The following is a 15737-nucleotide window of genomic DNA, read 5'->3' on the forward strand; positions in this document are numbered from 1 at the left end:
TTGCTCCTTTGCACCCCATTATTTTTATTTCTACTTTGCACATTCTTCCGCTACAAATCTACCATTCCAGTGTTTTACTTGCTATATTGTATTTACTTTGCCACCATGGCCTTTTTTTTTGCCTTTACCTCCCTTATCTCACCTCATTTGCTCACATCGTCTATAGACTTGTTTATACTGTATTATTGACTGTATGTTTGTTTTACTCCATGTGTAAGTCTGTGTCGTTGTATGTGTCGAACTGCTTTGCTTTATCTTGGCCAGGTCGCAATTGTAAATGAGAACTTGTTCTCAACTTGCCCACCTGGTGAAATAAAGGTGAAATAAATAAATAAATAAAAATTAATAATCAAATTGATTTATAAAGCAGAAACCCAGCCTAAAACCGCAAACAGCAAGCAATGCAGATGTAGAAGCACACTATTCTGTCTGATATAATAGTATGTCTGATACAGTAGTCTGATGGGGTAGTCTGTCGTATACAGTAGTCTGACTGATACAGTAGTCTGATAGAGTAGTCTGTCTGACACATTAGTCTTTCTGATACAGTAGTCTGGTGGGGTAGTCTGCCGTATATGTCACGTTCTGACCTTAGTTCTTTTGTTATGTCTTTGTTTTAGTATGGTCAGGGTGTGAGTTGGGTGGGTAGTCTATGTTAGTTTTTCTATGATTTGCTATTTCTGTGCTTGGCCTGGTATGGTTTTCAGTCAGAGGCAGCCATCAATCGTTGTCCCTGATTGAGAACCATATTTAGGGAGCCTGTTTTCTATTGTGTTTCGTGGGTGATTATTTTCTGTTGTCTGTTGTGTGTCTGCACCAGCCAGAACGGTTTTCGAGCGGTTCTCTTTGTTATTTTGGTTATTTCTGTGTTCATTCTAATAAATATGGACACATACCACGCTGCACCTTGGTCCTCACCTTCTTCCACCAACAACGGCCGTTACAGTATACAATAGTCTGTCTGCAACAGTAGTCAGTCTGATGACAATGATGGAGATGAAACTATTTTTAAACCCTCTTTCAGAACATTTAATTATCAAATGATCAATATATAAAACACATGTATTTTGTGCTGCTGCTATATTGTTACCTAAATGTAGGAGCACACAGCAGAAAGGTTACACAACCAGTTGCAATTTTAGCATGTAAATCTTGTGTATTCCAGCAAAGCCACAATACAACACAACACTAAACAATACATTAATTGCAAGGTAACGGTTACAAACAGTGCCCATAAACTGTTAGGGCCCAACATCAGAGTCCCAACAGCAGAGTCCCAACAGCAGAGTCCCAACAGCAGAGTCCCAACACCTTACCACTGCTACACCTGGCTATCAGCGGAGCCTTGTCTGGCAGCGAAACGATTCATTCAGCCTCATTTACTGATAAAAAAAAAAACATAGCTGATATGGCTGACTTGTTTAAACAAATGTGGTTTCTACTGACAATTGAGATGTACAAACTATGGCATAAGGGAACGAGGAGCGTATAAGAGGCAATCCGTAATTTCGATGAAGCCATAAATGAGCGAGCGAGGACAGACGTTGTCAATATAACTACTTGTTCAGCACTTTTGAAATATACAAAAAAGGGAAAAGGGACCAAAGTATTAGTGTGAGGCACATGGACTACTAACAGCTTACTACACAACATACACTTAGTATTACTTTCTTAGCTACAGTCTACATATAACACACTCTCATGAAGACAGAACAGTCCAAGGGATTGGTGAAAGAAACGTCAAAGATTAGTCAAACATTAACAAGAAATCAGTGGTCTGGGATGGTCCAGTACCAGAATGGGTTCAGATCCAACCCATTGCTCTTTCAACATTCCTACCTTTACCTCTCTGTCTTATCCAATAAACAATCAACTGGTCCACTCTACCACAACAACAAAGATTGACAGGAAATCTATAACTAAGATCTCATGTACATTAAGTCTCTCAATAGGAGTTACTGCTGTTTATACTGTATCTGCCTTGTTTGTTTTAAAACAGTCAGTCAGTGGCATCCACAGGACAGACGACCAGTGAAATACTATCTGAACCACCAGGGTTGAAGAATGGATAGAGTTTCTTAGAAAATTTGGAGCGTGTGAAAGAGTAGATATGAGACCTGGCCTCCACATTGTAGAAGGATACCTGTCCCTTCTCATAATCCACAAACACACCCACTTTCAGGGGCTTCTCTCTCAGTAAGAGGGTGAGAGGGGAATCAGCGTGAGCTGTGTACTTTCCATCCTTCAGCTCCACAGTCCAGTATCCTTTATAAGGGATCGGTCTAGACCTCTCATTCCTATTGATGGACCTTCTGACCACTCCCAAAGTCCACTCAGTCTTCCCCTCCACCTTCACCTCATAGTAGAACTTCCTTGAGAAGCCCACATTTCCGAGGACACCGGACCAATTTTTATACCTCTTCCTGTTGTCAGAGAGAACCTGATTTAGTTCTCCATGTCTCACTTGTTTCCCGTCATCAGACAGGATGAGGTTACGATGTGCAGTATCAGGGTCTAGAGTCACATCCACTGTGGAGAGAAACATACACTATGTAAACACAATGACACCAACACCAGTGGTATAATATACTATGCTAAACACGATGACATAATGACATCATCATCAGTGGTATAATACACTATAGTAAACACAATGACATCATGACATCAACATCAGTGGTATAAAACACTATGGTAAACACAATGACATCATCATCAGTGGTATAATGCACTATGGTAAACAAAATGACATCATCATCAGTGGTATAATACACTATGGTAAACACAATGACATCATGACATCACATCAGTGGTATAATACACTATGGTAAACACAATGACATCATGACATCAACATCAGTGGTATAATACACTATGGTAAACACAATGACATCATCATCAGTGGTATAATACACTATGATAAACACAATGACATCATGACATCAACATCAGTGGTATAATACACTATGTAAACACAATGACATAATGACATCAACATCAGTGGTATTATACACTATGGTAAACACAATGACATCATCATCATTGGTATAATACACTATGGTAAACACACTGACATCAACATCAGTGGTATAATACACTATGGTAAACACAATGACATCATCATCATTGGTATAATACACTATGGTAAACACAATGAAATCATGACATCAACATCAGTGGTATAATACACTATGGTAAACACAATGACATCAACATCAGTGGTATAATACACTATGGTAAACACAATGAAATCATGACATCACTGGTATAAAACACTATGGTAAACACAATGACATCCGAGACACTCTATTTGGTATAATATGTTACGTTTCGTATGGTATGTATTAATTTGTGGATGTCACAGAGCATAAAACACACCTGCATGTGTTCTGATGGTTTCAAAATCTGAAATATAGAGTAAGAGACTGTTGGTTATGAAAATGAGCGACATACTGATGGATATCACAAACAACTGTAAGTGCACATTTGTGTTGTTCAACCCAGACCTCAAACTATGAAGACCTATAATAATTTGAATCTTAGTGAACATATGGGGAGAAACACTGGCATATCTGACACCCCAGCAGTCCCAGGAAGGTGGGGAGACCAAGAGCCAATTTGTTATACAGTATATGCACAGTATATATAATAAATCATTTTGACAGTAACCCTCCATAAATTTGTTCATAAACCTTTTTCTTTTCCATATGTGATAGGAAGCTAAATGTAGTTTTTTTGGCTTCAGGACTGTGACTGAAAAAGTGAAAAAGAAACTGATTGATAGTTTGATGGGATAGTCAGTGCTGTTGTCAAGGCTACGACAGCGCCAGTGTAATGAGTGGAGCTTACTGAGGTGTTCAAAAACTCATATCAGACCGAGAGCCTAATGTTTCTTAGATAGTTCTTTATGTGTTTTAGTTTAGAAAATGATCTCTCTGCAGAAGCAACAGTTACAGGGATGGTAAAAACAGCTTGAGTTGCCGTAGCAACATCAGTGAAACTGGGCAGAAGGGAGTTGTACTTCAAATACAGCAGTTCAGTAATATCTATAATCAATTAATAATGTTTTTTATTTAACCTTTATTTAAACTATGCAATTCAGTTAAGAAACAAATTCTTACTTTACAATTTTTATTTCTTTTTTATTTTACCTTTATTTTACTAGGCAAGTCAGTTAAGAACAAATTCTTATTTTACAATGAGGGCCTACCCCGGCCAAAACCTCCCCAAACCCGGACAACGCTGGGCCAATTGTGCGCCGCCCTATGGGACTCCCCATCACAGCCGGTTGTGATACAGCCCGGGATCAAACCAAGTAGTGACGCCTCTAGCACTGAGATGCCGTGTTTAGACCGCTGCGTCACTCGGGAGCCCACAAGCTGACAGTCCCCGAAAACAGGCACTAGAATTAGTTAAAAATATGTTTGTTTACATGACTTCTTTGTTTATGTTTACATGACTTATTTGTTCATGTTTACATGACTTATTTGTTCATGTTTACATGACTTATTTGTTCATGTTTACATGACTTCTTTGTTTATGTTTACATGACTTATTTGTTTGATTTCCCACCGTTTTATAAGTCAGAAGACGTGTATTTGCCTCCCTATGGTGGTCAAAAGTATCACTACATTTATTATTTATTTATTTATTTTACTTCACTGCAACGTTAAGTCAAAGGGGCAGGGGCAGTCCTTGGAAATTTTTTTTTTATTAAACTAGGCAAGTCAGTTAAGAACAGATTCTTATTTTCAATGACGGCCTAGGAACAGTGTTGTTTAGGGACAGTACGACAGATATGTACCGTGTCAAGTCGGGGATTTGATCTTACAACCTTTTGGTTACTAGTCCAACGCTCTAACCACTAGGTTACGCTGCCACCCCAATTCAGCACGACTTCAATTCAAGGCACAGACATGGCAAATCAGTCTGAATTTGTTTCGAGCAGGAGGATCTAAATATATAACAAATGCGACCTACACACTTCCTTAAACCTAAAATAAGTAAAGAAGTAGTTTTGTGGAAGTCAAACGTTTAATGCAGAGGCAGACACATTGCACATGCTCAGAGCGAGAAAATCGAGCCCTTAACATCACCCTTCTCCCCTTGTCTATAGGAGGAATGTACACTGTTTAAAGGTTAGAATGACTAAAACCATAGAGAAACAGTGCAAAACAGCTGTCAGCTCAACTGCTTTTATTAATCGCCGTCCTCGACACGTTACGGAAAGAGATGAATTATCAATGTATCAGGAAAGACTGTCAAGGCATTTATTTTACATTTATTTTACAATCTGCAATGATTGAAATTACAACTTGAATTACTGAACAAGTAATTACATTATTACCACTGACCAAATAGGCCTGTCTACCAATGAACATTTATCCATTAGCCAAAGCTAAGCCTTGGTACCACAGAAAGCCCATCATCGATTCGATAGGCATGCAGCCGCATAGACATGTCGCGATTACAGCATGATAGTCAGTGATCGGTAGTCTATACTTCAATTTTTATTTCAGGGGGGGCGAACTCCGACCTTGCGGGTGTCCAGAGAAACTGTGTTATGCCAGTGGTGAGATTGATGGTAACTTCAGTCAAATTTAGTGCCAAACACTGACACAATGTAATAAAACACTGGACTGGACTTCCTGACGGGCCGCCCCCAGGTGGTGAGGGTAGGCAACAACATCTCCTCCCTGCTGATCCTCAACACTGGGGCCCCACAAGGGTGCGTTCTGAGCCCTCTCCTGTACTCCCTGTTCACCCACGACTGCGTGGCCACGCACGCCTCCAACTCAATCATCAAGTTTGCGGACGACACAATAGTGGTAGGCTTGATTACCAACAACGACGAGACGGCCTACAGGGAGGAGGTGAGGGCCCTCGGAGTGTGGTGTCAGGAAAATAACCTCACACTCAACGTCAACAAAACTAAGGAGATGATTGTGGACTTCAGGAAACAGCAGAGGGAACACCCCCCTATCCACATCGATGGAACAGTAGTGGAGAGGGTAGCAAGTTTTAAGTTCCTCGGCATACACATCACAGACAAACTGAATTGGTCCACTCACACAGACAGCATTGTGAAGAAGGAACAGCAGCGCCTCTTCAACCTCAGGAGGCTGAAGAAATTCGGCTTGTCACCAAAAGCACTCACAAACTTCTACAGATGCACAATCGAGAGCATCCTGTCGGGCTGTATCACCGCCTGGTACGGCAACTGCTCCCCCCTCAACCGTAAGGCTCTCCAGAGGGTAGTGAGGTCTGCACAACGCATCACCGGGGGCAAACTACCTGCCCTCCAGGACACCTACACCACCCGATGTCACAGGAAGGCCATAAAGATCATCAAGGACATCAACCACCCGAGCCACTGCCTGTTCACCCCGCTACCATCCAGAAGACGAGGTCAGTACAGGTGCATCAAAGCTGGGACCGAGAGACTGAAAAACAGCTTCTATCTCAAGGCCATCAGACTGTTAAACAGCCACCACTAACATTGAGTGGCTGCTGCCAACACACTGACACTGACTCAACTCCAGCCACTTTAATAATGGGAATTGATGGGAAATGATGTAAATATATCACTAGCCACTTTAAACAATGCTACCTTATATAATGTTACTTACCCTACATTATTCATCTCATATGCATACGTATATACTGTACTCTATATCATCGACTGTATTCTTATGTAATACATGTATCACTAGCCACTTTAACTATGCCACTTTGTTTACATACTCACCTCATGTACATACTGTACTCGATCCCATCTACTGCATCTTGCCTATGCTGCTCTGTACCATCACTCATTCATATATCCTTATGTACATATTCTTTATCCCCTTACACTGTGTACAAGACAGTAGTTTTGGAATTGTTAGTTAGATTACTTGTTATTACTGCATTATCGGAACAAGAAGCACAAGCATTTCGCTACACTCGCATTAACATCTGCTAACCATGTGTATGTGACAAATAAAATTTGATTTGATTTGATTTACATTAATTATCTAACATACTATAACTGCAAACAAGATTCCAAGAAAAAGTACATTCAAAATATTAGAAATCAGTTCTTCCTTTACCTGGACTCCAGTTTGTGTTCACAAAATCTGTGGAGACATTATATTTAACCAATATTAATCATTGAGATATACAGGTTTTTCATCACTGTACACAAACGTTTAGACATTGTCAATGTATTATTGATGTACTGGAAGACTGCATATACTGAAGCTATAGTTTAGAACCCTGTAATAAGGACATCTTCCATAATGACTTCTAGAGAGATGCACCCAGAAGAGTGTACCGTCACTACATCCAGTCACTCACTAGTTCATACTTGTCCATACTTGTAAATGCTCATTCTTTAATGCTTTCTTTGTACCTATGTGTGTCCTGTGTAACTGTGTGCCTTTTTTGTTTGCTGAAATCTGTAGTTTTGGATAAAAACGGTTATAATTGCAATGGAGTAAAACATTGACTTCAATCAGGCACGACAACTTAATGCTCTTATACATATCCATTATTTAACTGTATTACTGTGTAGCTGTGCTTATCCTTGTCCTGATTGTTATAGAGTTGTCAGTTGGACTGGAAATCCATCGTTTTTCGTTAAACATTTTAGTCTAGGTGTTCACTGCCAAATGTTTTTTTTTTTAAATCAGCCGTGCAATGATGGGCTGCTCCTTCACACAACAACTCCTTTGGCAGAGGTCCCCTAAAATGCTACTTTAATAAACTACAGATTTCAGCAAACAAAGAAAGTCACACAATTACACAGGACAAACAGGTTCACGGTAAGAGTTTAAGAATTTACATTTTTACAAGTATCGACTGATAGTCGGAGGTACAGTCCACAGCCACTCATCACCACTCAACTCCATTGACAAAGCTAACATTTATAAGCCATCATATACAGTAGGTAACAAAGCCTTAATACTTACCCAGCTGAGAAGTCAGGATTTCTACAGATAAACACATACATATAGTCAATTAGACACATCAATGGTGTCCAAGGGGGAATCAACATGTGTTGGCTAACTCTCTAGTCTACACTCTAAAAATAAAAGGTATGATCTTTTAGGATAATAAGGTTAAAAAAAATAAACTTAAGATTAATTTAAGAACCTATACTCTGCCATCAGGTCGTATTTTATTTTGTGTATTTTACCCCTTTTTCTCCCCAACAGTCCTGTCTCATCGCTGCAACTCCCGTACGGACTCGGGAGAGGCAAAGGTCGAGGTAGTTTCTTCCGTTTCTTCTGAACCACAACCCAACCAAGCCGCACTGCTTCTTGACACAATGCCCACTTAACCCGGAAGCCAGCGGAACCACCGTAGAGCTAGCGACGGTGTCAGCGTGCAATGCGCCCGGCCCGCCACAGGAGTTGCTGGTACACGATGGGACAAGGACATCCCTGCCGGCCAAACCCTCACCTAACCCAGATGATGCTGAGCCAATTGTGCGCCTCCCCATTGGTCTCCCGGTCGCGGCCGTCTGCGACAGAGCCTGGACTCAAACCCAGAATCTTTAGTGGCAAAGCTATCACTGCCTTGTGCCACTCGGGAGGCCCAGCAATTCATTTTTTTAACCTTTGTAGACTTAAGGGGAGCTTTGAAGAACCTTTTCAAAATTTATTTTTGGAACCAGTAAGTGACTAAATTCCAACTTGTGCGTATAATTCAAATTGAGAACATTGGCATTATGGGTTAGCTAGGACTCAGGTAAGGCGTTACAATACAGTTTTTTAATCACTATTACATGAACTAAGAAACCTACTATATACTCTTTTGTTTTCTAGCCTATGAAATCTGTGTTTTGGAAACGTGGATCCTTTGTCTGGCAAATGCATTTCTGTTGTTATGCTATAGGAGTGTTGGATTCCCTGTTTTGTGGTTACTTTGGAATGGCGAAATCACATGACTGGATTACTAATTGCCTTTAAATTTGACAAAAGACCTCGCTGAATGGAACGCTGACGAAAGGTTTATGAACGTGATCACTCATCAGACCGGAGGTAAAGAGGCGAACATTTCATCTGACCGGAGGTAGAACTAGTGGCGCTCCTCAACTGTAAATGGATGTCCCCTGTGACAGTGTTAGAAGTGACTGATGCTATTGAAGCTCTGTGACAGTTTGATTTGCGCTATTCACTGTGAATAAAGAGGAGAGAATTGTGGTTGTTCTTCCGTTTTGTCTCTGCTCTATGTGTTGAATGAATTTGTGGAACTTGTAAGCTTGGAATCGATCGCTCGTGTAGCTTGGAATCGTGTGTGTCTTTTGTTGTTGGATTTGCGCGCTGAGACAAGAACTCATTGTGGAGCGGCAAAAAGAGGACGCTTTGCTGATTGGCTGCTGTGTCTGAGTTGTGATGACTTCATTTTTGGCTCATTTTAACCTATGCAGTGCTAAAATGTGTTCACACCGTGCTGACGGTTGCAAATCAATGGAATTGAATGGGATTTGATGTTCAGTGCTCTTATCTGCCCTTACAATGGATCCAATTGAAACATTGCAAAAGTATAAAGGATCTAGAAGTGCTAAGTTGGGTGCACTTACTAAAAGAGAAATGGGATCACACAACTTATGGGGGATGATGGAAATGTTGAAATCTTTGATGACACAAAGATTTCTCAAAGTTGGTTAAGTTGTTGCATGATCTCAATGAGTCCATAAAGGCTTTGTATTCTGCTGAGAAGGCAAAAAAGTATCAGGTTGAATGGTATTGCCCAAACGCAGCAACACGGAATTGTTTGGCAACCAATATGGACGTTAGAAGCACAGTAAAGCACAGCAGCAAAAAAAACTGATGAGGATGTCCAGACAAGGGACAGTATCTCCAATGTCTCATCAAAACTGATGAGGAGGACCAGACAAGGGACAGTATCTCCAATGTCTTATCAAAACTGATGAGGAGGTCCAGCCAAGGGACAGTATATCCAATGTCTCATCAAAACTGATGAGGAGGACCAGACAAGGGACAGTATCTCCAATGTCTCATCAAAACATGTAAATAGATCACAACACAGCAGGCACTCAGGACAATCCACCACATCTTCTATCAGGCTCTATTTGAAGGCTGAAAGGGAAGCCTCACTGGTTAAATCTGAAGCATTGAAAAGTAAACATGCATTGGAGAAACAGGAGGCTCAACTCAAGGCACAAAATAAAGGTTTGGAGCTTGAAGCTGAAATATTAGCTAACAGTGCTAAGCCGCATGTATTCCATGAGTAGGAAGCCACTCAAGAAATGGGGAAACAAAGCAGATGATTTAATGAACGATACCTGAATGTAATGGGAAGGCCTGAAGATACCATGGGGAAGGTTACTCAAAGTAAAATGGTGACCACCACCACTCAGGTTGTCACAGGTCTCCATATCACACAGTCACGCATCTTGGCTGACCTGGGATCCCCATTGTTCACCACGTCTGTTCATACTGCACAGGGCCAGGGTCAATATACTGTGTAGTATGTTATAACTACCACCACATACAGCTCTGTTCATACTGCACAGGGCCAGGGTCCAAGTACTATGTTATAACTACCACCACATACAGCTCTGTTTATACTGCACAGGGCCAGGGTCAATATACTATGTTATAACTACCACCACATACAGCTCTGTTTATACTGCACAGGGCCAGGGTCAAAGTACTATGTTATAACTACCACCACATACAGCTCTGTTTATACTGCACAGGGCCAGGGTCAAAGTACTATGTTATAACTACCACCACATACAGCTCTGTTTATACTGCACAGGGCCAGGGTCAATATACTATGTTATAACTACCACCACATACAGCTCTGTTCATACTGCACAGGGCCAGGGTCAATATACTATGTTATAACTACCCCCACATACAGCTCTGTTTATACCGCACAGGGCCAGGGTCAATATACTATGTTATAACTACCACCACATACAGCTCTGTTTATACTGCACAGGGCCAGGGTCCAAGTACTATGTTATAACTACCACCACATACAGCTCTGTTTATACTGCACAGGGCCAGGGTCAATATACTATGTTATAACTACCACCACATACAGCTCTGTTTATACTGCACAGGGCCAGGGTCCAAGTACTATGTTATAACTACCACCACATACAGCTCTGTTTATACTGCACAGGGCCAGGGTCAATATACTATGTTATAACTACCACCACATACAGCTCTGTTCATACTGCACAGGGCCAGGGTCAATATACTATGTTATAACTACCACCACATACAGCTCTGTTCATACTGCACAGGGCCAGGGTCAATATACTATGTTATAACTACCACCACATACAGCTCTGTTTATACTGCACATGGCCAGGGTCCAAGTACTATGTTATAACTACCACCACATACAGCTCTGTTTATACTGCACAGAGCCAGGGTCAATATACTATGTTATAACTACCACCACATACAGCTCTGTTCATACTGCACAGGGCCCAAGTACTATGTTATAACTACCACCACATACAGCTCTGCTTATACTGCACAGGGCCAGGGTCAATATACTATGTTATAACTACCACCACATACAGCTCTGTTCATACTGCACAGGGCCCAAGTACTATGTTATAACTACCACCACATACAGCTCTGTTTATACTGCACAGGGCCAGGGTCAATATACTATGTTATAACTACCACCACATACAGCTCTGTTCATACTGCACAGGGCCCAAGTACTATGTTATAACTACCACCACATACAGCTCTGTTTATACTGCACAGGGCCAGGGTCCAAGTACTATGTTATAACTACCACCACATACAGCTCTGTTCATACTGCACAGGGCCAGGGTCAATATACTATGTTATAACTACCACCACATACAGCTCTGTTTATACTGCACAGGGCCAGGGTCCAAGTACTATGTTGTAAATAAGTACTATCACCATATACAACTGTTCATCATAGGTCAACTAACACACTGTTGTAAGACCAAAAGGTAGGCAGCTGTAACTTCCAACTAGGGGAGGAAGGCCTTTCAACCCAGATCAGGGTGGAGCTGACAACACGGACAGTATTGTCAACATTCTGCTACACCAAAATGCTATCACTGAAAGGCTGGTAAGGCAGCAAAGGTTGTCTTCATTACCACCTCTTAGTGTACGACTGGGTGACCCACTACACTACAGGTTATTTGTACCAGTGTTTAAGGGTGACCCACTAGACGACAGGTTCTTTGTACATGGCTTTGAACATGCTATCGAAGACCGGACCGAGAACAGCAAAGATAGGTTGTACCTTTTGGAGAAATTCACCATGGGGCAACTCAAATTTGAGCTCAACTCATTTGTCTTACTGAAGTCGAGGTAGAGGTTGTTGTCCTGTCACCACACTGCCGGGTCTCTGACCTCCTCCCCAAGGCTGTCTCATTGTCTTTGGTGATCAGGCCTACCACCGTATTGGAGTTCTGAGTGTCCATGCAGTCATGAGTGAACAGGGAGTACCCAAGAGGACTAAGCACGCACCCCTGAGGGGCCCCTGTGTTGAGGGCCAGCATGGCGGATGTGCTGTTGTCTACCCTAACCACCTGGGGGCGACCCGTCAGGAAGTCCAGGATCCAGTTGCAGGGGGAGATGTTCAGTCCCAGGGACCTTAGCTTAGTGATGAGCTTGGTGGTGTTGTAATCTGAGCTGTTGTCAATGAACAGAATTCTCACGTAGGTGTTTATTTTGTCCAGGTGGGAAAGGGCAGACTGTGGAGTGCAATAGAGATTGTGTCATCTGGGGTTCTGTTGGGGTGGTATGCGAATTGGGGTGGGTCCAGGGTGTCTTGAATGATGGTGTTGACGTGAGCCATGATCAGCCTTTCAAAGCATTTCAAGGATATTGATGTGAATGCTAAGCAGTGATAGTCATTTAGGCAGGTTACCTTGGTGTTGTTGGACACAGGGACTATGGTGGTCTGCATTTGATTGGATTTGAATAATAATAATAATTAAAAATGTTAAAAAAACAAAACACTATCAACAACCAGGAAGTCATGAGTACCTTTGTTGTCTCTGGCTTGGAGATAAGTAGCCTTGATGACAGCAGTTTTGTTGAAATCCTTTTCACACAGAAAGAAATCCCTGTAACTAAGGAGAACATTCCTACCAGCGGCGGCTGGTGGGAGGAGCTATAGGAGGATGGGCTCATTGTAATGGCTGGAGTGAAATCAATGGAATGGAGTCAAACATGAAGTTGTCCATGTGGTTTCCACAAGCAATAACATCTGCTAAATATGTGTATGGGACCAATCAAATTGGATTTAATAGGATTGATGTTTGATACCGTTCCATTTATTACATTCCAGGCATTACAATGAGCCCGTCCTCCTATAGCTCCTCCCACCAGCCTCCACCGATTCCTAACCAGACAGATGTGAACATATGGCCATATTTGGAAAAGGTGCATCTCAAGCAGATTGATTCTGAAGTTGTATTGTTGACAAACATACCTCAGGCCATTGAGCCATGGATGGTCATAAACAGCCAAGAAGATGAGGCCCATACGCTGTGAAAACCACTCTGGTCTGGATTGTGAATGGGCTTCTAAAAAAGGGGAATGTCTCCACCTATGGGCGGTCTCACGTAATGTCACACAGAATCTGTGTGGCAGAGCTGGAAGAGGTGCTGCAGCAACAGGTCAAGCATGATTTCCCAGAGCACCACCATGAGGAGCAGCTTGAAATATCAAGAGAAGATCATCTCTTCATAGAGAGTGTATCTGTCAGCCAAGCTGGTGGTGGTCACTATATTATTTGCCTCCCACTGAGGAGTGAGGATGCTGAATTTCCCAACAACTGCTGTGTGGCAGTACAGCGTGCTCTCAACTTGAAATGGAAACTCAGTAAGAATCCCTGGTCCTGTAAGGACTATACCAACTTCATGGCAGACATCCTGGACAAAGGCTTTGCAGTGATGGAGCCAATAGACTTACAGAACGACAGCAGCAAGATAGTTTGGTATATTCCTCACCACAGAGTATGTCATCCCAAGAAGCACAATCTGAGGGTGGTATTAGACTGTGGAGCCACCTAACAAGAGACATCACTGAATGCTGAGCTTCTACAGGGTCCAGACATGACAAACCATATCATTGGTGTTTTGTCCAGATTCCACCAAGAGCCTGTTGCCTTCATGACAGATGTTGAAGTCATGTTCCACCAGGTGAGAGTTCCAGAGCAGGACACAGACCTGAGATTTCTCTGGATCTGGAAAAGGAGCTGGAGGATTGGAGGTGCTCTTCTATGTGGATGCCTGTCTAAAATCAGCAGCAAGTGAGGAAGAAGCCTTGACACTTACTCAGGACCGCACATCACTGTGTTCTAAATGAGGCTTTAGACTGAACAAATGGATCAGCAACAGTCAAGTTGTTGCCTCTATTCCTGAAGAGGAGAAAGCAAAGGAGATAACGGATCTGGACTGGGATCAGAACATGCAACCAGTAGAAAGTACAATGGTGCATTGAATCAGACTCAATAAATTTACAAATATCCATTCAGGACAGACCACTTGCCAGAAGAGGCGTTATATCTACGGTGGGCTCTGTTTACGACCTGTACAGTTAACTAGGCTAATAACTTACTAACTAACAAATAATATATGCACACACTCTGATTTGCACTGATCTGAAAAGAGCATTCACTGGTAGGTGATCGAAAGGTTTTCATGTACTTTTGGAAGATGGGCAGGGACTCGGCTGTCCTAGCTTCAGGGGGAAACTGGTTCCACCATTGGGGTACCAGGACAGAGAAGAGCTTGGACTGGACTGAGCGGGAGCTGCCCTCCCGGAGGGGTGGGAGGGCCAAGAGACCAGAGGTGGCAGAACAGAGTGCTCGGGTTGGGGTGTAGGGTTTGAGCATAGCCTGAAGGTAGGGAGGGGCAGTTCCTCTTGCTGCTACGTAGGCAAGCACCATGATCTTGTAGTAGACGAATAATTCGGGTTGACATGGGAGAACTTGGGAAGGTTGAAAACCAGGCGGGCTGTAGCATTCTGGATCAATTGCAGGGGTTTCATGGCACAAGCAAAGAGACCAGCCATCAGAGATTTCTAGTAGTCAAGACGGGAGATGACAAGTGCCTGGATTAGGACCTGTGCCACTTCCTATTTGAGGTATAGTCATATGGATGTCGACCATGAATGTGCAGTAGTGAGACACTGCTTTGATGTTTTCAGAGAATGACAGGGTTTGTCCAGGTTCACGCCAAGGTTCTTTGCACTCTGGGAGGACAACACTGTGGAGTTGTAAATTTTGATGGAGAGGTGTGAGGATATGATGGAGCCAAGTGACTTGGTGTATAGAGAGAAGAGGAGAGGAACGAGAACAGAGCCATGGGGGACACCAGTAGTGAGAAAACGTGGTGCAGACCCAGATCCTCTCTACTGATGGTTTCCAGTGTCGAAGGTAGTGGATAGATCTAGGAGGATGAGAACAGATGAGTGAGTCTGCTTTGGCCATACGGAGAGCCTCCGTGACACAAAGAGCAGTCTCGGTTGAGTGACCCGTCTTGAAGCCGGACTGGTTAGGGTCAAGAAGATTGTTCTGAGAGCGATAACGAGAGAGTTGATCAGAGATAGCACGCTCAATTGTTTTGGAAAGAAAAGAAAGGGGTACAGGTCTATAGATTGATGTCAGATGAGTCAAGTGTTGGTTTCTCAACAGTTTTCCTTGTGTATCCACCAAAGGATATCCAGCCAACTTGACACATCTGTGGGAAGCATTGGAGTCAA

The 15737-nt window shown here is 42.5% G+C and overlaps 1 protein-coding gene across 2 annotated transcripts in view; it reads right to left on the reverse strand.

The window, feature by feature from the left end:
* Positions 1 to 1416: 1416 nt before the first annotated feature.
* LOC118943935 (butyrophilin subfamily 2 member A1-like) overlaps positions 1417 to 15737 on the reverse strand; it is a 35052-nt gene continuing 20731 nt past the window's right edge. For both annotated transcript variants that reach the window (XM_036960989.1, XM_036960990.1), the window contains exons 10-13: positions 7953 to 7973; positions 7092 to 7118; positions 3379 to 3405; positions 1417 to 2529 (exon numbers count right to left, since the gene is read on the reverse strand). In XM_036960989.1, the coding sequence (XP_036816884.1) occupies positions 2000 to 2529; positions 3379 to 3405; positions 7092 to 7118; positions 7953 to 7973 (605 nt within the window). In that variant the 3' untranslated portion in view covers positions 1417 to 1999. The remainder of the gene's footprint in view (positions 2530 to 3378; positions 3406 to 7091; positions 7119 to 7952; positions 7974 to 15737) is intronic.

Source organism: Oncorhynchus mykiss, chromosome 23 (assembly GCF_013265735.2).
Source record: "Oncorhynchus mykiss isolate Arlee chromosome 23, USDA_OmykA_1.1, whole genome shotgun sequence".
In the NCBI taxonomy this organism is placed as follows: Eukaryota; Metazoa; Chordata; class Actinopteri; order Salmoniformes; family Salmonidae; genus Oncorhynchus; species Oncorhynchus mykiss.